Source organism: Mustela nigripes, chromosome 6 (genome assembly GCF_022355385.1).
Source record: "Mustela nigripes isolate SB6536 chromosome 6, MUSNIG.SB6536, whole genome shotgun sequence".
NCBI lineage: Eukaryota > Metazoa > Chordata > Mammalia > Carnivora > Mustelidae > Mustela > Mustela nigripes.
In genome coordinates, this window is record NC_081562.1 from 58,498,983 (window position 1) to 58,521,734 (window position 22,752).

The 22,752-nt window shown below is 36.0% G+C and overlaps 1 protein-coding gene across 7 annotated transcripts in view; it reads right to left on the bottom strand.

Annotated features, from left to right (window-relative positions):
- Nucleotides 1-22,752, bottom strand: part of EPS8 (epidermal growth factor receptor pathway substrate 8) — a 180,608-nt gene that overhangs the window by 40,814 nt on the left and 117,042 nt on the right. For all 7 annotated transcript variants that reach the window (XM_059402667.1, XM_059402668.1, XM_059402665.1 and 4 more), the window contains 7 exons: nucleotides 22,238-22,314; nucleotides 12,263-12,330; nucleotides 10,703-10,864; nucleotides 8,401-8,550; nucleotides 5,544-5,626; nucleotides 4,859-4,995; nucleotides 1,831-1,904 (listed from right to left, as the gene is read on the bottom strand). In XM_059402667.1, coding sequence (XP_059258650.1) covers nucleotides 1,831-1,904; nucleotides 4,859-4,995; nucleotides 5,544-5,626; nucleotides 8,401-8,550; nucleotides 10,703-10,864; nucleotides 12,263-12,330; nucleotides 22,238-22,314 — 751 coding nt within the window. The remainder of the gene's footprint in view (nucleotides 1-1,830; nucleotides 1,905-4,858; nucleotides 4,996-5,543; nucleotides 5,627-8,400; nucleotides 8,551-10,702; nucleotides 10,865-12,262; nucleotides 12,331-22,237; nucleotides 22,315-22,752) is intronic.

A 22,752-nucleotide genomic window follows, 5' to 3' on the forward strand; every position in this document is an offset into this window, starting at 1 on the left:
AAACACACAGATAATCTAGAATCATTATTAATGAGTTTCCATGTGGTAAAATAGAATTCATGATGAACTGTTTTCAGGGATTATTGGATCAGTTATTTTTCTCCTTAAATGGTTTTATTTTTAATTTTTATTTATTTTTTAAATTTCTTTTCAGTGTTCCAGAATTCAGTGTTTATGTACCACACCCAGTGCTCCATGCAATACGTGCCCTCCTTAATACACACCACTAGGCTCACCCAACCTCCCACTCCCCTCCCCTCCAAAAGCCTCAGTTAGTTCCTCAGAGTCCACAGTCTCTCATGGTTTGTCTCCCCCTCCAATTTCCCCCAACTCCCTTCTCCTCTCCATCTCCCCATGTCCTCTGTGTTATTCCTTGTGTTCCACAAATAAGTGAAACCATATGATAATTGACACTCTGCTTCACTTATTTCACTCAGCATAATATCTTCCAGTCCTGTCCATGTTGATACAAAAGTTTGGTATTCATTCTTTCTGATGGAGGCATAATACTCCATAGTGTATAAGGACGACATCTTCTTTATCCATTCGTCTGTTGAAGGGCATCTTGGTTCTTTCCACAGTTTGGCAACTGTGGCCATTGCTGCTATAAACGTTGGGGTACAGATGGTCCTTCTTTTCATTACATCTGTATCTTTGGGATAAATACCCAGTAGTGCAATTGCAGGGTCATAAGGAAGCTTTATTTTTAATTTCTTAAGGAATCCACACTGTCTTCCAAAGTGGCTACACCAACATGCATTCCCACCAACAGTGTAAGAGGGTACCCCTTTCTCCACATCCTATCCAACACATGTTGTTTACTACTGTATTTTTAATTTCATTCATTCTGACTGGTATAAGGTGGTATCTCAATGTGATTTTGATTTGAATCTTGGATCAGTATTGATTATCTCACATACTATAGTCTTAGGTGACTTTCTCAAGTACATGTGAAACCTGACATTCTTCTAATTTAAAAGACTAGAAACTGGGATTAAATAAACTTTTAAGTATAATAAATAATGGTATAATATAAAAATTAAGTCCCAATCTTCAAATTCCTATATATGTTTCCAAACAAGCTAGGAATGTATATAACATAAATGGGAATTATATTGAGATCATATTTTATTATTACATCACAGGGCACTGTCATTCTGTTAAGTAAATTACTATTTTATTGCTAATAAAAATAAATACAGCTTTATCTTGAATAAAGAGTTAAAATCTACATATCTGCTTTTTAAAAATTCCACTTAACTTTTATGTTTCAGGCATTATAAACATTTTTAAATAAATGTCATGAAGAGATATTTAGCAGACATTTCAATTATGAATTACCAACTACCAAAAAGTTAAAATTCCCCAAATCTGATAATTTAAATTCCTTTATAAACTAGTTAATATGCTAGTTCTTCTACTAGAGCCCTATGCTACTAAATATTGGCCTAAAGGCAAAAATGGTTAAGAAAAAAACAGTTCAAAGGGCATAACCACCAATGGAAAGAGAAAATACAGTATGCACAAAACATCTTTATTTAAATCAACTTTGTTTTCTCTGCTGATATTTTTTTCCTCTTCAAAAAAAAAGGCAATGGGGGCTCCTGGGTGGCTCAGTGGGTTAAAGCCTCTGCCTTCAGCTTGGGTCATGATCCCAGGGTCCTGGGATAGAGCCCCACATCCGGCTATCTGCTCAGCAGGGAGCCTGCTTCTTCCTCTCTCTGACTGCCTCTCTGCCTACTTGTGATCTCTCTTTCTGTCAAATAAATAAATAAAATCTTTAAAAAAAAAAAAAAAAGGCAATGGCCTAAAGAGGAATGTTGGACCTACCACGTCTCTGTCAATTCGGGCCGCCATCATCTCTGGTGGTTCCTCCTGCTCATGGTACTGCCTTGGTTTCTCAACTGAAGGAAGAAGAATCACAAGTCTTTCAACCTGTTACCTAAGCGAGATCAATCTAGGTAATGAAACATGAAAAGCAGCTAGCAAAGAGTGCCACTTGCAAAAGGAAATACCTTCGCTGGACACAAAATCAAAACTGCTCATCATCTGTGAATGACATGCATTCTTGACCTCACCAAGAAGCACTTGGCCAGGCTGATGTGCTGGCCTTCAACCTTTATGATGTCTATTTACCCTGTAACTTTCCTCTCTATTTTCCCTCTTCTCAAGGACAGCTGCCTGTAGAACCAACCCTAATTTCTCACCCTATAACTCCTACACAAGAAAGAAATATAAACTCACATTTAAGCACCTGCTCCTCGAAAAGGGGTCAACTAACTTCTAATGCAACCTCCCGAGTTTATACATTCCACCACTGTGATTACAACAAAGCTCTGGGGGTTCTGACATTAATGTACTTTTCAAAAATTCTAGTTGTCATTAAGCTTAAAACCCAGTGTTGGGCTTACTGATTTACACTTTCTAAGTATAAATACCTACAGGATTTGCAAATTAAGTAATACATATCTTAAGAGCATTCAAGATGTTAAGTTGGCTCAGTTAACTAAAGCATGATGTTAATCATAAGGTTATTATAATGTACTCCCTTCTGGTTAATACTACCATTAAACAGATACTTCTACAAATATTTCACAATAGATTAAATAAAAGAAAAATTGTACAGATGAAACAGGAAAAATGTAAGATCAATAATGGAAAAAACTCATACTACATCATCATGACTCATGATGTTCAATATAGAAAACTACAAAAAATACTGGGACTTCTGTATTGCTATACCTCTTCTATGCCTTTCCCTACAAATGGAATACTGGCCCCCAAAAGAAGAAATTATGGAGTCTTATGAAAGTTAATTAGTGGTTCTTAAGTACTTTAAGATAATTAGAATTTATATTTATGAAATCTTGCCAGTTAAATGCTGTTTTACATGGAGTTAGTGGCTTCCTACAGAAAGCAACATGTTGAACTTGAAATATAGCTAGTTAGAATTCCAGATTAGCCCCAAAATATCATTTAGAGGGTGAGGTAAGCAGAGATTCAGTATCTCGAAGGCTTTCTCACAGTCTGTGGCACCACTTGGAACCCACTGCCACTACTCTACAGAGTTCACTGTTGGAAGTCAGGATAAGTGCATGTCAAGGATTCAAAGGAAAAGTTTAGTCTGAGTTAGCCAGAGCCTTCAGAGGGACCAAAAAGATACTCCTTTTGGGGGGATTTCCAACCAAAAACTGGCTTGGATCCAGACAGAGCCTCACATGATAAGTGTTACGTTCTATTTGGCCTAGTAGAAAATAAGAATTTCTGAAAATTCTTACTCTCATTTAAGTAGATAAGCTTGCACAGCATTTTTTAGACAAAATCTAATTAGAGTCCCAAAACATCCCAGAAACAAAATTTTCTCTTTCTTGTAAATTATATTAGGTTTTACAGATGTTTTCACAAATTTACTCAGAATATTTAGAAACTCCTCTTAAAATATTTCCTCAGCTTCAAGGAAGACTATTTTGATCCCTCTCAAAAAACCACACCTCTTCTACCAAAACAGTAGTAACAAAAGTACCATATGAACACAAAAAGTAGGAAACACTCTAAACTCCAGTTTTCTTAAACACAAAATTTCACAGAAAGAAAATGGATCAACAGAAATTTGTATGATTTCTAAAAATAAATTGTTATGAAGTTAAGTATTCTGCTACTTCATTTTTGATAAATGGATGTTTCAGAGATTTCTTTCTTTCATCTGATTGGTAGCTGGATTTAAGTGTAAATCTCTAAAAATAACTTCAAGGATACAAAAAATATAAGTAAAATGGAAAGCAATTCAGAAATAAAAAAAAGTCGATTTGGCAAAAATGAGACAAACCACATGTTGTATGTATTACACTGCAGTAGAGACTGTTGTAGACATTTGCTTTCAGATTCACAGAAACCCATGAATTATTATCCCTACTTTACAAGTGAGGTTGAAACACACAGAAATACTGTCCAAGGTTATTACACAGCAGATCCTGGTCGTACTCCAGGGTCCAGCCTTTGACTCAGCAGACTTAATGTACAGAGTCACTCACTGATGGCCACCAAGTTCTATTTTTTAACTACATTGTTAGTTATCTGCATGAATAATGCCTTATTAGATAAAGGATAAGTGACTTAAGTCCATTGAACAATAGGGCAAAAGAGTGATGCTCTAGTCTTCATCAAACTCAAACTCACTGGATCACAGTTTATTTACTCATAATGAAGAGACTGGACCAAACATATTTGAAGGCATTTTCAGTCATAAAAATTTCAGATTTGATTAAAAAAAAATTAATAAAACCAACATTCTTACATATAAAAAGTTATGCTAAGTTCTATGCTAGGATTATTTGTCTTTGAAAAAAAATGTCAAGGTAAAGTGATGATGCACAGAGAGGGCCCCTTTGACAAGTTTAGCAAGAAGGAGATGCTTTTACTCTTGTCCTAATACTGCCCTGATAGCCTTTATCATGTAAGCACAACAATTTTCCAAACAGGAGAGTGGTAAGATAATAATAATGGAAAGAATTTTGAAGGACAGTCTTTGCAAAAAAAAATTTTTTTGTATATAAAAAATGTATAATATGTATTACCATTTTTTGTTAGTTGAGTCAAACTTCCTATTTTTGATCATATTTTTTTAAAAAGACTGTAATCCTAATGCCATAATTATTTAAATGACTGATCTGAACCCTCATATACAATAGTCTTATAGTGTCCAACACTTGAATTTCCTTCATCTAAGTGTGGTATTTTTTTTATTAAAAAAAAGCTAACCTCAAGCTTCAGCTCAGAAATCAGTACCTGAATTTGAGCAAGAATTATGTCACAACCCAAAGTCAATGTTAAATAAGCAACAGTCCCTAGAGATACTCACAGTCCCCTTGGTCAGCGGCCCATGCAGACCAGGCTGCCACCCGACTACGAACATCCACCTGGGTAACGGTCCCAGGGGGCACCGGGGCAGGAGCTCTTGGTGGAGGCGGTATACCGGGATCTGCTTTGGAAATCATCCTAAAAAAGATGAAAAAAAAATAGAATTTTTACCATCTCCATGTCTATCAATTCTCAGTTTATGGTATTAGTTCTTCAACCTTAAGAACAATGTCAGGGGGAGGACAAAAAGGATTTCCTAACCATTTCATATTATGTATATTTACAAGTATATATGAAATACAAAAACACAGAAAATTTTTAATTCATCTGAACATTAGGTTTAATTTTTTTCTGGGTCTCCCATGACTGGGAGAGGTCTCCACATACCTATTTGTACTCTCCCAGGCTACCTTCCCTTAAACTGCCACTCAGCTGTCCTGACCCTGACTACACATATGAGAGAAGGCTTCTCAGACAAAGACCAGAAAACACACAGAGAAAGGTGCACACGTGTACTGGACAAACTCGGAAGAGCGAATGAGCTGAAATCACAGGCTGTATTCTGTAAAACAGACCTTCATTGAAGATAATTTTTCTAAGTCCTTAGAGCAACAAGAAAAACAAACCCAAAAAACAAAAAGAAAAACACAAATAAAAAAAACCTTAATTTCTTTCAATGTTTTTACCTCAGGGCTTCTGGCCGCCTCTTCTGTTTCCCTCCTTTACTGTCACTGATTGCACTCTCAATGTCTTCACTAATGAGGTTTGCCTGCAATGGAAGACAAGTTATCTGGGGGGTCATAGATTTTTCTTGTCTTGATGTATAGGTTCAAACAGCAACAACAAAAGGGATTATGTTCCCTGTCTGAATCAGTAAGCGTCCTGATGCAAAAGAAAAGTGTTCTTTTTTGAAAATGTGCTTTCAAAACATGACTCTTGGCAGTTTTTTGGTGTGACTTTTATGACAAATTTCAAAAACTGAAGAAATTCTCAAAGATTATTTAATCCAGATCCCATTAGTTTAGACAAAAGCTATCTCTGCATACAGCCAATGAGAAAAGGATTTGCATATGCTGGAATTGTAAGTATATATGGAAAATGTAACTGTGAGAAAATGTCTGCCTAAAAAGAAATGAAGGGGTTAGAAGTGCACGCCTGTAGAGCAGAGCTCCTTCCCCTTTCTCATCCTCAGGCTCCAGGAGGGGCACCCATTAACCTACTGGAACAAATCACTCAGTCCCAGCAGACACTTCCAGTTCGGGACAAATACAATGTAATCATGGGATGAACCCCAACCCTAAGATAGAGAGAGCATGAGTGAGGAGAAGTTCAGAGGGAGAAGCAGAATTCCCATGGAGCTGGGAGCCCGATGTGGGACTCGATCCCGGGACTCCGGGATCATGACCTGAGCCAAAGGCCATCATCCAACCAACTGAGCCACCCAGGCATCCCAGTTGTACCCTCTTTGATATCTACTTTATTTTGTCATTTTAGGTAAAAGCTAACGTTCTCCAATTAACTCCTCTAATACTTTTCCAACAAGAATATTTGATTTGGTCTTCTTGGGAAACAATGAGAAGTTAGCAGCTTCTTAAGTTTATTTTGTTTGGTATGAAGTTTATTTATGGCCAGTGATGATTATTGCATATTAAATTCCTGCTGGGATGTACTTACCTTCTATTTTCGTTCCTGCCTGTTCTCTGTCACTATGTATGTTTTTCTCAAATATGTACAATGTATATTCTTTTACCATAAGCACAGATAATCATAACATTTTAGAGCTGAAAGGAAACGTCAAGATTATCTAATCTGTCCTCTTTGCTTTATAATTAATGAAACTAAAGAATTCTCATATAATGGCTTGGCCAAGGTCACATTCCCTATTAAATGTGAGGGCTAATGCACCCTAGTTCAGAGTTACTTCTATAAAACTATCTTAGTTTCAGGAAGACATCATAAACATCATGTCAAAGACTCTGTTATGTGTGATATTAAATAAAATTGAAGATGCTTAGGAACCCTGAACTTCCTGGACTCATCTTTCTAAGGAAAATTTTACTATAGAGGTGGGCAGGAGCGTTGTATAAAACGCCGTAATAAAGAAACTTCAAAACTCAAAAGTGATGTTGTAACATGACCCATATAAAAGAAACTACATCATATTTCATTGTGTTTATATTTTCAATGTGTCAAGGGTAAAAAAAAAAAATGGCCTCATGTGGAACATAGCACTCATGAGCAAAAACACAGAGCTGCATAGTGTTATTTGAGTTTTTAGACAAAACAGTAATTCAGTAAATCTGTTTCAGACCCATCAATACCACCATCCCCGATCAGATAAAGCAAGCCCTTTATTCTCAACATTGAAATCCAGAAACTTTACTCAGCACAGTAACTCTTAGTTTCACAGTAAATTTTAGAGCACTGAAGCAAACACCAGATTTAAAATGTCTTTTAGTTTAGTCCTCTGTTTTAAAAATATTTTAATTAAACTTCAATATATTTTCAGAAAAAAATATTCACATTAATACTTACTTAATACTTAACAAATCTAACCTTGCAAAATTCTTAATACCTTTCATGACTTTCAAAATGTACTACATAAAATTCTGATGAACATCACTATGTAAACTATATAAATACCACAGTTATTTTCAAGTAAAATTTTTAGAAAGTCATCTATACATAAAGCAAGAAAAAGAAAAATATGAAATAGACTGTTGACAGTCAATCTTAATTCATCTATCATACTTTAATGTCAAAGAAATACAGAAAAGATCAAATGACACTTCACGCTAATCTCCCAACATTTCTTTATAAAATAAAAATTACCTGTATGTTTTATAATATAGTCACAGTGATAAGTCACTGCTTTGGCAAAGCACCAATCAACTCAACCCCAAATGATTCCCCTTTTGGAGAAATCAACTCATCACCTAAAAATATTCAAGGTTGGTGATAATTTCTAATGTCCAACAAAGCACCACAAGTGATATGTATTTGCAAATTACGGTGTACTGTGAATACCAATCTTCAGAATACAGCATGTTTTTACTGGTAACTGTGCTTAACTACTTTCACATTATTACTTAGGGATTACCCATCCTGAGCAATTATTCAAGTCACATAATTAAATGGTGAGCTTTAAATCTGTATCATGGAAAATGTCTAAGGGTTTCATTACAATAATCCATTTTATGTGATTAGTGCAGAATAAAATAGGATGGCATGATTACTTATTGTCCATAAAGCACAATTTTAGAAGAATCAATTTTTAATTATATAAGTCCAAGTAACTCAATGAAGAATTCAATATATTACCTATGCCTGTTTTTTTTAAATTAATAGAATGCATCTTTCTTTTTTAAAATACTACTCTATTTCCTCTTTATTTACTGGAACTCCCAGAAAGATATTAAGGTATTTGTTTTCCTTACAAAATCCTAAGAATCTAGAAATCCACTGGTCATGTGACTGAAGTGGCTAATCTAATAGCTGTCAGAACATCTAACTGAAAGGGGGAAAAATTTGCTATTCTTTTACCTTAATCTCATCACACTGGAAAAGATGAAGATCTGGCTTGTTTTGAGTTGGCTCTTTGCACACCAGGGCAAGAATTGAATCATAGTTACAGGAATGCATCACAGCTTGGCAGTGCTGGATTGTGCTTAAAGGAAAATTCTCTAGTTCATTCTGTAAACAAAGTAAAAAAATAACTTGTAATTTTTATTGAGTATCTAAAATCTACTGAACAAAGAGCTGTAGACACTGTACAAATAAGTTTTGAAGTCTGAAGTCCACACTGACGGTGAATACTAGTAAACCCTGCAGACATAGAGATGGAGTAGATACAAGGTGGCAACAGAGAAACAAGGTGGAGCTAGAAGGTGAGTGGGAGAAAGAGCAACAAAAAGGAAATATTTAGCAGAGGAATGAAGTTACGTTCTTAATAAACAGAAGAAATACTGAATTTAGCACTACTGACTTCCTCAGGTTGTGAAGTAGAAATGATATTTTTAAGAGAAAAGTAAAGTGGGGCCTCTTTCCACAATGATTCACCATTTTAAATGGCATTTTTTCCTCTCTGCCTATATGTCAGAATTTCCTTTTACTTGAACATTGAACAGTCATACTCTTTTAATTTCTACCTTCAGTAATTCCAAATGTTAGGCTAAAAATAATACATCATTTATACTTTTAAAAAAGATTTTATTTATTTATTTGACAGAGAGTAAGAGCGCAAGTAGGCAGAGTGGCAGGCAGAAGGCAGAGGGAGAAGCAGTCTCCCCACTGAGCAGAGAGCCTCATGTGGGGCTTGATCCCAGGAACCCAGTATCATGACCTAAGCTGAAGACAGACGCTTAAGGACCAAGACACCCAGGAGCCCCACACTTTTTTTTTTTTATTTCAATGACTCTCTCAAATGAAAAAATTCATTATATATATATTCATTCATTCTAGCCAAAAATGTTAAATAGCTGGGCCAGAAGGATCTCACTAAAAAATACATTCTTCAAAGTAATTAACATGTTTGTTAGTATGAAAGTGAATACTCCCTAACCTATAAACAGTTACCTAAATAAAATACTGACAGATACTTAATGAGCTTTCTGAATTCTATACTTAATGAGATATATTTAAAATGCTTATTGTGATACTAATGCCTTTATACAAATAGTAAGTGGATCATAATGAATTAATGAGAGAAACTGATTTTTTAAGTAAAGAAAATACAATATCTGCAGGGCACCTGGGTGGCTCAGTGAGTTAAAGCCTCTGCCTTCGGCTCGGGTCATGATCCCGGGGTCTTGGGATCGAGCCCCGCATTGGGCTCTCTACTCAACAGGGAGCCTGCTTCCCCCTCTCTCTCTGCCTGCCTCTCTGCCTACTTGTGATCTGTCTGTCAAATAAATAAATAAAATCTTTTAAAAAAGAAAATACAGTATCTCCAATAAATGAAAATTGTTAAATAAAGAACAAATAAAAGGAAAAAAGCAGCAACTTTGATTACAGATAGCATATACACACATACAGCATACCATGAATTTATTCTAACTTTTGATTCCCTGAGGTCCAGCAAAGGCAAATTTGGGTTCCATCAAAATAAAATGCAATTTATCAGAAGACCAGAAATAACAAAATTTTCTTTCTTTGAAAAAGTAAATTAAGTACTATCCTTCCTTTATATATAATAACGTAAAACAATGAGGATGAGAGAAGCACTCGGTTGCTGTTCTCTCACTGTGTCCGATGGAGTTGAGAAAACAAAGGGCAGATCTTACTCTGAGTCCTACCAGAATAGTCTAAGATGATAAGGACCGCTGTTTTCTTTATCTTAGCAACTCAAATGCTTATCAGATGATGGGGCTCAGAAAAGTCCTGTGTTGAGAGCTCCAGCATCATACCTACCAGTGGTTGTGCAAAATAAAGGTGCCTGCTACAGGGCTGGTGAAAAGTTAACACACACACACAAACACACAATCCCTTCATCCCAGGTTACTCAGTGACGGTTTGCCTAGTATATAATTAATATATGTCATAACGAATAAGGCTCCACTGGGGCCTTATTTCAGTGTTATGATTTTTTTTTTCTCACTTCCTCCATCTCATCCTTTGTGGTTTAAAAAAAAAAAAACAAAAACATGTATCCCTCTATCTCTAGTTTCAGGAACTGATTTTTGTGGGCATAATGTCTATGCAGTAGTATATTTCTTCTTTAAATTCACTGACAAATATTTTATTTTGTCAAACTTTCATCCCCTTTTAAACAATATGACCTGCATGCCAACATAAATACCTGTGGAACTTTCCTGGAAGTGAAATCATCTAAATTTTACAGACTTACCTTTGATTCCAAATCAATCAGGCTCACAGCTCTGTCGTCCACTTGAAGAATCATATCCTGGGTCCACACTTTGCCCTTGGCATCGAGCAATTTCAGCTTCCTTATTCCATCATCAACAGTTATCATAGCATCTTTCCGATCCAGAACAAAGGTAGTCAAGTGCTTATGATTGACAAGAAGGAAAAAAGTACTTATAACACACACATCCAATCCAGAACAAAGGTAGTCAAGTGCTTACGATTGACAAGAAGGAAAAAAGTACTTATAACACACACATTCTCTTAGTTTTCCAAAAGAAAGCGACCTAACTAACCAAAGTGACCTAACCAAAGTCAGTGACCTAACCAAAGTCAGCGAGTGAAGCAGGGAGGGGCCAACACAAGGTCTCCTCCAACGTCTTGGCTCTCTTATTAAGATAAGAAAGTCAAGCAGGTTTTTGGTGAATGGAGTCATAAAATAGCTAAATCTGTATAATACTGAGCCATGCTGAGCTACATAAATAGAACATAAATTCTGAACAGCTTAAAAGCATTCTCTTAAGACTGATCCCTCCCACATCATTCCAGGCTGGTTACTTAGGTGCTGAGCCACAACAGGCCCTTTGCACTGCGGCTAGAAACAGACATAGGCAGACAGGAGTGGGTAGTCAGCTACCACTGTAGTAACTGTCAAACTCGCCACGGTACTAAAACGAAACCTCACATCTCATGAAGCATGCTTGCTATGGGTAGAAAACAGAAAATAAGAGCAATTTAAAAATTACTTCCTACTTAAATATGTTCTATAGGAACCAAAAGTCACCTATGTAGATTCCAATCAAAAGCAAATATATCTTAAAAGATAACTACACAGGAAAAATCAAACAAGAAAACCGTTGTTTAAATAGGTCTAAATCATGACTTTAGATAAAACTAAAACTATCATATGATCTCCGTGATATGAGGAAGTGGTGATGCAACATGGGGGTTTAAGTGGTAGGAGAAGAATAAATGAAACAAGATGGGACTGGGAGGGAGACAAACCATAAATGACTCTTAATCTCACAAAACAAACTGAGGGTTGCTGGGGGGAGGGGGTTGGGAGAAGGGGGTGGGATTATGGACATTGGGGAGGGTATGTGCTTTGGTGAGTGCTGTGAAGTGTGTCAACCTAGTAATTCACAGACCTGTACTCCTGGGAATAAAAATATATGTTTATAAAAAATTAAAAATTAAAAAAAAAAAAAACTAAAACTAAAACTAAACTACTCAGTGAAATCAAAGGTGTAATTTCAAAAAAAGATTCTAAAATATAAAACAGAAGCACCTGTCCTGTTTTTAAACAAAATAAAGCTGCCAATGATAAATAAGTGGCCAATTTATTTTCTATGAAAATGGACCCCAGACGAACAAGATACTTTGTTATTTTACACCTCAGTTTTACAAAAATCACAAAGAAAAAGATGAACACAACTCACAGCACATCACAGGAATAAAATAAAACATAATTCTGATTTTACTACCCAATTTTTAGGTCCCTCAGGGTTCATTCTAAATTTTAGCAAACATCAAAACATCTTACTTCGACACGATATTGGGATATATCGGACACACTGCTGACACTGTCCCGAGCATAATTCTTCCTTTGTTCTGAAAGAGAGGTTGAAGAAGTCATTATTTAGCCACTAACAGGCTGAAGTTCATGTATCAGTGTCTTGTGGCCATCTCTAAAACGAGTCTATCTCACATATAAATACAGTAGCTGAAAAGTCACCATTGTGTGGCATATCTGAAAACACTCATTATTCACATTAAATGAAAAAGCCTACAGAAAGCTTAAATGATATGCAAGAACAATTTGACCCAATACAAATTTTCAGAATCCCAAAAGTAAATCTAGAGTATCAATGTTGTCAGAAAAAGAGTTATTTAGTGTATGGGTTTTATTCATCAGATACCTACTCTTTGGTAAAAAGATAAAAACTGGCTTATAATTCTCTTCTCTTAGTGTACAGAGAACAAAACAGAATTGCCCAATACTGTCATAGATACTGTATTCTAGGAGTTAGACTACCTTATCAAGATAATGGCCACTACAAGGAACATCTCCTTTCACAACATCCAAACTATAGAGAGTGTCAGAGGAGATTCAAAACATGATTTAATCATACCGATTGCCATTAAATTTTAACAGTTTCCACACAGCTACAGAATAAACAAATGTGATACTCAGAATTGTAGATATTGGCTTTTAGAAAATAGGAGAGTCAGGTAGAAAGTTACTGCACCACACATTGGAAAAAGCAAAAATAAACCTTTATTTTCTTTCGTAAAATGCTGCAAAACCAAAACATAAGATATGTGGAGGCAATATTTTGTATTTGTTGTTCTCTAGTCAGGTAACTTGCTTATTTGTCAATTCAGAGCTGCCTATTCTTTCTAAAACAGAATGGTATGATGAAAAAGAAACCTGAGTAAGAACCAGAAGATTACTGACTCTAGCTTTGGCTCTCTCACTAAGTAGGATGCTCAATTAAGGCAAGACGCTTAGCTCTGGACCTCAGCACTCTTCTTGTAAAATGAAAGAGTGAAGTAAGATCAGACCTCAAGACTCCCACAGCACTAAGATTCAGACCCACACAGACACAAACACACATGCACACGTGTGCACACACAGGCACATACACACGCTCCTCATCTTTCCTAATATCTAACTGCTGTCAAATATAAACATGTTTCTTTCAGTTAATATAGAAACTTTTAGATCTTCTTACAACTTCAGAAGTTGAAAAGTTCTCCGGAGCTATGAAAGCAAAGCAAGTATAAAAATATAAAGTATGGGGCGCCTTGGTGGCTCAGTGGGTTAAAGCCTCTGCCTTCAGCTCAGGTCATGATCCCAGGGTCCTGGGATAGAGCCCCGCATCTGCATCCGGATCTCTGCTCAGCAGGGAGTCTGCTTCCTCCTCTGCCTGCCTCTCTGCCTACTTGTGATCTCTGTCTGTCAAACAAACAAACAAATAAATAAATAAATCTATCTTTTAAATCATAAAATATATATATATATACACACATATATATATGTATGTATATAAAGTACATATACAGATTTGGAATGTTAACAGAATTTTTGAAAACTCTGATAGAGTATTGTTTCACAATATATACAGTAGTAATCATCTTCTATAGTTACCTTAAAACCTAGATGAAAAATATCCATATTCCTCATATTATATCAGTCTGATATTATTCCTATATCTTCTATTTTGCTTTTGCAGCATTAAGTTATGTAACTGAAACAGACACACTACAAAATTCGGTATCTTCTACCTTTTTTCTTTTGTTTGGATGATGACCTGAAGAAGTATGATCCATCTGTTCCTACCAAAATAATGTGATCAAAAAGAAAGATCTGGTTTCACCTTAAATTTTTCTATTTCAATATAACAAAATGTACATAAGCTTCACTTACATGACTATATTCTACATACTGAAGAAAAAAAGACCATAAACAACCATGAATTTTCTGATTATTAGCCGAGCATTAATCAATGTGAGATAGTTAACAAATGGAAAACTGTTCTCAGGAGAACTGGTGACACACAATATAAAACTGAGGAACATATCTGACAAAAGCACTTTGAGAAATAATCACTATTTCAGGATCACGGGTCTATCGCTTTCCAGCACGACTCTCTATGGCAGATGCAGGACATGGAGGTGGTTCTGTTTCCTGTGGTCTGACCGGCACAGCAAGAGAAATGGCCGTGGTTGCCATGGTAGCCAGTTGTGATATGGGAACCCCAGGACACTCAAATGCTTCACTGAGTCTTTCAAATAAGTAACTGGTAAACACAACTGAAGCTCAACTGTATGTTTTGTAATTAAAGATTCTCATTATGAAGTAGTAAGATGTGTTTTCCCCCATTTTTTAATACAGTTTCTTAATATCATAGAAACGTATTTTACAAGTACAAGAGAAAAACACTGCCTATTTGATTGTCTTTGTAAAGAACATGACATTCACTGATCACTGAATGCCTAGAAGATACGTGTTATTTCTAATACTCCAAATGCAGAATCCATTTTAGAAATTGTTAACCTGCTTTCTCTGCAATGTTGCCCAATAAATAAGAGGCATGTGTTACAAGAAATTACCTTTTAAAGATCCTAGCAGTATATAAATGCCATAAAATGGATTTATATAAGCTAGTAGTCCTAGTGATTTAAGCCGATGAATAAATAAAGGTTAATATTAACATTTTAATACAAAAATTTTGAAAGAAAGTTCCTAAGAGGCAATTATGATACATTTCTTTTTTATGAGCATCGTATGTACTCTCAGGCACAGTCGTAAATAGTAATTATGCTCTTAAGCAGAAAATCTCACCAAAAGCCTTAAAAAAGCATGAGAAATCTAAATGAAGTCTCAGTGATACTCAAGATAAAGCCTCTAATGACGTTCCCTCCTTTCACAATGGTCATCAGCCTGGGCCACACACTAGAGTGAACTTGGAAAAACAGTGCCTGGCTCCCCACTGCTAGGGATTCTCCTGTAACTGGTTCAGGATGAGGTCTGGGCACTGGAATTTATAAACGCCAATTCTATTGTGCCGTCAGGACTGAAAACCACTGGTCCAAAATTTGTACAAACGCCAACTCATCTACTACATGTTACTCCCTGAAGTCGAAAATCTTTCTTTCCAAATTAAGAGCGTGAATCATAGTCAAATAGTATATTAAATCATCACTGAAGAAATCTGGCAGCAGATTTCTGGGTTTCTCATGTTATAGGCAGCTCAACTGCTCAGACAAAAGCCTTAGTTTCTATCTCCTTTTCTCTCTCAATCTGAATTGATTTTTCCTACTCGCTTCTATACCACAGACCAGAATATACAAACCCAAAGAAATGGAATAAGGTGAATTCAGTAACCAACGATGAAAATCCTTTACAGATTATTTTCGCATTATCGGATTGATGCTGCAGAATTTGATAATTCACTTCCAGACTGGGAGCATTAAATTCAGATTTCAGAAGACTTCGGGTGACTGTGATGTATGGATGTAGGTTCATCGACTGTAATAGCAAACATAACACTCTTGGTGCGGGTTGTTGATAGTGAAGGCTACATGTGCAAGGTGGTACGTGGGAAATCCCCGTAGCTTCCTCTCAATTTTGTTACGAACCTAATACTGTAAGTCTTATTTTTTTTAAATGTATGTTTTGGGGTGCCTGGGTGGCTCCGTTGGGTAAGTGTGTGACTCCTGATTTCAGCTCAGCTCAGGTCATGACCTCAGGGTCCTGAGATAGAATCCCATATCAGATTCCGTGCTCAGTGGGGAGTCTTCTTAGAGATTCGCCCTCTCCCTCTCGCCCACACTCTGTCTCTCTCAAATAAATGAATGGATCATTAAAAAAAAAAAAAAAAGAGCTAATATTCAGATAATTTTATTTTCTCTCTCTCTGAAAATAAAGCATAGCTTCAAAGTGAGGATTTGGCAATTAAAAAGAAAAAAAAGTAACATAAAAGTAGCTGCTGAGTATTTATTTCTCTCTCTAAATAAAACAATGGGCTACTGTTTTAATTACTTTAAACTTTCAAGCACAGTAAAAGAGAATTCCTTTTCCACTATTTTAGTGTATAATTTCCACAGAGGTGAGGTGCTTAATGGGAATCAGGGGAACACTGCGGGGTAAGAACAGCCTCTCATTATCTAGGCCGCCACAATCACAGTTTGACAAATCAGTATCAAAACTAAGATACTGTTTTTAATAACAAACAAGGTCACTTTTACAAAACTAAATTATTTAAGAGTTAATTTTACTTGCCTATTCAACAAATTGTTAAGACAGCTTATCCCATGAGAAGAAAAGAAGCTTTAAAATTTTCAGGTAAGGTGAACACTGCCAGTCTTCTTGAGTCATAAAACACCAGCACATTCTATGAAGCTGAACTGTGACTCTAACATGGCCTAACTGCCTGATAATATATAATCATGGGCCATTTATTTCTTGAGAATTAAAAAAAATTGCTCTTAAAAAAGAAGATTTGGGGTGCCTGGATGGCTCAGTTGGTTAAGCAACTGCCTTCAGCTCAGGTCATGTTCCTAGAGTCCCAGGACTGAGTCCCGGATTAGGACCCCTGCTTGGCAAGGAGTCTGCTTCTCCCGCTGACCTCTTTCCTCTCATGGTCTCTCTCTCTCAAATAAATTAAAAAATAAATAAATAAAAATAAAATAATAAAAAATTTAAAATAAATAAATAAATAAAAGATTTACATATTTTCTCCAGTTAAATACTCACTGTAAATGAAGATAGAGAAAAGAGAAATGGATTTTAATTCCTGAATGCCACCTGAATGTGTAAGAGATTGCTGGGCTCCAAATCTGACAATACACAAAGAGATTAATTCCCATCCAAGTTCAGAAGATAGAAAGGGACAGGAAGAGAAGATAGGTACAAATAAATAAATAAATAAAATAAGTAAATAAAATGTGGGGTACAGATCTATTAAGAAAAGTGCTATATTCAGGAATATTCCTATGAGATAAGTCAAGCACTGTGTAAAAATAAAGAAAAGTTTATTGTAAAGTCAATTATATCGAAATGAATTATATGGTTTACAGATTAGTTATACTCAATTCTTACTAGTCCCTCCTTGAGAAGAAAAAAGAAAAACAGGAAAAACACAAATATATTTTCCTCCTTCCTGGCTTCACAAAAAAGTTCAAACTTGAGGCACCTGGGTGGCTCTGTGGGTCAAAGCCTCTGCCTTCGGCTCAGGTCATGATCCAGGGAGCCTGCTTCCCTTCCTTTCTCTCTGCCTGTCTCTCTCTGCCTACTTGTGATCTCTGTCAAATAAATAAAATCTTTTTAAAAAGTTCAATCTTAAGGCTGAATGAATAGAGAACGTGTCTATCACATTTAACCAATACAACAAAACAAATTTCATAGTTACTATAAATGTCAGTAATGATAAAATATATATATATATATACACAGCTAACTGGAAAGTCTGTGAAACCTGAGTTTTTCTGGACAGAGGATGACTTTAAACAGCTGATTAGTATAAATGACTGTATTACAAATTCAGCAATATTGAATTTACGGAGAAGTTACTCTTCTAGGAAATTAAGCTATTCAGAACATAGCAGAGCCCACACTTAAATGAGTCCTCTGAATGGCAGACCGATGTCACAAGTCTGTACATTGAAACTTGCACATTTTAATATGCAGACTTTAATGGGATTCTTGATTCCCCACTTATAGCTTACTCTACTAAAGATTTTCCTTCTAGTTTTTCAGCCTGTATGTATCAGAAGTAATGCCAGAAGGAGGCACATTGACAACAGGCAAAAGTAACAGGCTTGGGACATAGCCACATGGAAAAAGTAGCCACAGATGTTCAAAAGGGAAAAGATTTTGAATGATTTGGTATAAAGGTAGAGAATACAGCCTCTGAGCACACCAAGGCACACGAGCTTATGTGCACTGATGACCGTCTGAGTCATCGACGGGAGACTACAGGCACCACGCCCTGGAGGAAGGGAAGTTTTAATATATTTTACAAGTACTTCCTTAAAAATGATATTAAATTTTAGTGCTTAAAGACTCTGACAAGCAGGCTTGTTGGAGAAAAATACAAAATTTTCAACTCCTCAATAACAGTAGCCAAATGAAATGTTACTGTCATGAGGTATGTGGAGGAAACTGAAATTAATATTTATTCTCTATTTATGTTGTCAGGGACTTTGGTGATGTAGAGCCTCTCACATCCTGGCTTTGAAATTTCTTGTATCATAATGAAGAAATGACAAAGCAGGGTTATTAAACTGCAGTATATTTTAACTCCTTTCCTTGAATAAATGAGCACATATCCAAAAGAAGCAAATATATCATCATAATCATATAGTTCAGAGTACAAAAAAATATTTCTAGTAATATCTGGAATATAAGCTTAAAAATATGATGAAGATTACCCTTGATCCTGTCCAAGCATCACTGAGATTACACATATAATATCATTTGGAGGTAACATCAAAATATTAAATTTGAGGGGCTTGATTAATCTGAGGACCAAGGACAAAAAGTGGCTCTCCTATGTTCTTCCTCAATGCCATGACAGACTCATTACTTCTATTTTCTCATATAAACTTACCACAATATTATTTTCACTTCTATTTTGTAGATGAGGAAACTGGGGCCAAGAGGTAAAATCATTTGCCCAAAATGGCAGTCCTCTGGTAGAAGGCCCATAATTCAACCCAAAATTGCTTGGCCCCCAGAACCCATGTTGTCTCTCCGAGACTGAAGTTACTGAGTTCCTGAAGCAATGTAGGGGGGACATGATGGTGTCAGACCTGAAAAGCATTCTCATGAAAAAGACAAGCTGCATGAAACTCTAGAGGCAGTCAGTATCAAACCTGTGGCCAGCGTATAAAAAACAATGGTCATTACCATAAAACTCATGTTCCAGTGCACTAAATAGTATCTTCATAACCAAAGAAGTTCATGTACCATCCAGGAAAGAAGCTAATTCTTGAAAGATTTATTCAACTGGTTTAATCATTGTGAAAGGAGAAATTTTAAAGAAAATGGATACACAGTGATAAACTACGCTAAAAATCTTTACCAATTCCTGAGGGAAAAAAAAAAAGAAAGAAAGAAAAAAGAAAACTCGGGAGGCTAAACACTCAATGCTAACTAACTACAGTTGGAACTTCAACTACAACTTGCTTACTGCAAAGGTTCGTTCAAAATCTGAATGTATTTCTTCCCTATTTTTCACACCATTCATTCCACGGGCACTGACTGAGAGTTTCTTTTGGGAGGGAAGGGGGAGGATTAGATACAAAGAGGAATGAAACATTATCTGCAACTTCAAGGAACTTAAAACCTGCTTGTTTCTCAGCCAAATACATTTGCTAAGTCTTCTTTCTTCTTAATAAATGTCTCTTGGATTTGCCCCTTTCTTTCCCTCTCTTTGTATCCTCTGTTTTACCCATACACCGTTCATTTTGGTGACTATACAAGATTGTCACATTTTCTTATAATCAAGATTTGTAAAGTTATGTGACTCGGACAAATCATCTCACCTTAGAAAGGAACCTCAGCTTGTTCTATATGTAAAAAGGGGAAAACAGAAATTTCCTGCTTATAGGTTACTGATTTTCAATCCTCAGATCTATGATTTTTTAAAGACCCTCTTTACACAAAGTAAACATTAAAATTTGCAAATGACTTCTACATTTTATCCCTTACCCCTTTTCTTAACTCTCTGAAAACAGATTTTTCGATCTATGGTATTTGCGAGATGATCGAAAACTCTTTCATCTGAACAAAAGTCTTAGGGCTATTACTTAGATGTCTGACTGACTTATTTCTATTTATACTCATCATAACCATCCTCAATACTGCTATGAGTGATCCAAGACAACAGACCTTTTATACCCCTGACGAAAAAACCTCAATGGCTAGGCATTTCCTGCAAACAACGTCCAGACTCCCTAGTATGATTCTTCCCACTGTGGTCCATGTTTAGATTTCTAAGCTTACTTCCCAACGCACCACCTTGCACCCTCGAGTTAAGACCAAACTGTGTGCGGTTCATTCATTCATTATATATTCATTCTGCAAGTATTGACTGAGTGTATATTATATGTTAACCACTGTGCTGTGCTATGCTTGGGGGATCCTGAAGTAATCAAGGCAGACATGGCCCAACTTCACAGAGCTCACAGTCTTGTTTATAAAGGGTTCGTACTGCTCTTTACAGCACCCACCAATCTCTCAAATGCCTGCCGCAGAGTTCAGCTCAACGCTCAGCTCCTCTATGAAATCCCTTCTGACTCCCAGCCCTACCACACAGAACTGACCGTCCCCACTGCACCTCAGACACTGCCATCCAAGTTTACGTAGCTTTTTATTATAACAACGCATTTACTAGTCTACCTCACCAAACCAGTGCATAAGCAAGGACCACGTCTTGTTCATCTTTGGAATGACTAGATCGTCATGGAAAAGAGGCTATGAAGACTTTGGCCTGGCACACAGAAGTCCTTAATAACTACCTGCCTAGAAATGAAAGACTGAAGGAATCAATCATTTTGCTTTTTTTTTTTTTTTTTTCAAAACCAAACCAAATCAAACAACTTACTTTCTTCTTTTTCAGTTTCTTCAAGTCATTCTCTAGACTGCAAGTCTGTTACAGTCAAGAACCACATATTACTAGCTCTCTTCTGTGTACATATTAATCTACAAAATAAGCATCTGTTGGATAGATTCTCTGGATCTAAAACTCACAACTACTAGGACACGGTAAGGATGTCTTAATATAGTACTGGAGAAAAGTGAAACTAACACTAATCAGATAGACAAAGCCATATGAAAATCTATCCGTTATGGTATAAAATCCATTTTATAAATGTCTGATTTGAGTCCTAAGGCCCTGTCACTCATTACACGGGCAGAAAGAGTCACAAAACCCTACAATTGTTCCATCTTTAATATAACAATTAAGTAAAATGGTTACAATAGAATGTGACATCTGGATAAAACTAACAGCCAAGACACTGTGGATCCAGATAATGAAAAAAAAGGGGGGGGGGATTCCACATTTATAAAAGGGTGTTAGTTCCTATGACGGATAATAATAAGGATACTCCCAACAATAACAACAACTGTATACACTACTTCCTGATTATCAGGCACTACTAGGTACCACATGAAGCATTTTACATGTACTAACTCGTTTAATTGTCACATCAACTCTGTGAGATATCCCACATTATAGAGATAAGCAAAATTAGGTAGAAGAATCTTCTCCAAGATCATTCAGCCAGTAAATGATAGAACTGAATTTGAACCCAGGATGTCTGGGTCCAGAGTCTTTGTTCTTAACCACAATACTGTTCTGAGTCTTTAACATAATACTATTCTTATTCTTTATTATTGTACAATAATCAAAGCCCATGCAGACCCCGTGAAAAAAATACATTTCCAGACTTATGGGGTATATTTCAGGAGTCCTTCACTTCTTTTTAGTAATGACTTCTAATTTATACTAAAGTTTAAAAATACATTATTTACACATGAGACAATCTAGAGAGAACAAAGGAAATTAAAGCAGAATCAAGGAGAAATCCTGCTACTTTCGCAGTACAGAAAGAAATGATACTATTACACTACTAAAGTTCAAGAGCTATAAGGAAGAAGTCCTGTGAACTGTCAGCCCACAATGAAACGGGTCATTCATGAAGATCAACAATTATATCACAAATAATTAGCTGGGAAAATCCACCTAAGGGACTGACTCCATTTAAAAGACTCCTTAGAAAACATTGCAATACATCCATGGTTGCAAATCACATGACAGTAAGCAGAAGTCATATCTTAGTAGATTTTTATAAAAACTTTTTTAAACAATCCTTATCTCTCACTATGTCACTCCAAATAATATAAACAAGGCATGGGTTCAAATGACGAATCTGAATACAAAAATACAAATTTGTAAAATGTGGTTAGAAATAGAATTACACCTTGTCAAATAAACACACATACCATAAAGGGCCTTTGCACTTGTTTTTGAACTGTGCTCTCTGTCCATTTGGGAAAAGGTGGGTGATGTTCCATAGCCACTGTAATTTAAATAAATAAATAAAGGTCATTGTTCTCGGTTAAAGTCCAAAGTAAGCAATAAAAATTCAAAACTACAAATAAAAATTCCAATGTACCACAATCATCATGTGTTTTTAAAACACATAACTTAGGTTTGTCAAAATGAGACAGATCCTGCTCTGGTCAAGAATATAAACCACACTACCCCAGTGTAGACTGAGGTAGGTACAAGTCACAGCCTCCTCTCAAACTCCAAGTCAGAACCTTCATAAGAAGGAAGTCAAGAAGGCTCAAACAATCTCAGAAGAGTTTAAGCGTGCCATACTAAATTGAGTTGAGAGCAGTGATCCAGTCATAAAAAGTACTCAATGACTGAACCTGTCATGGAATAGACATTATTTTCACAAAAACTTAAAAGGTAAAATAACACTTTATCATTAATTGGACCCGCTTTTCCC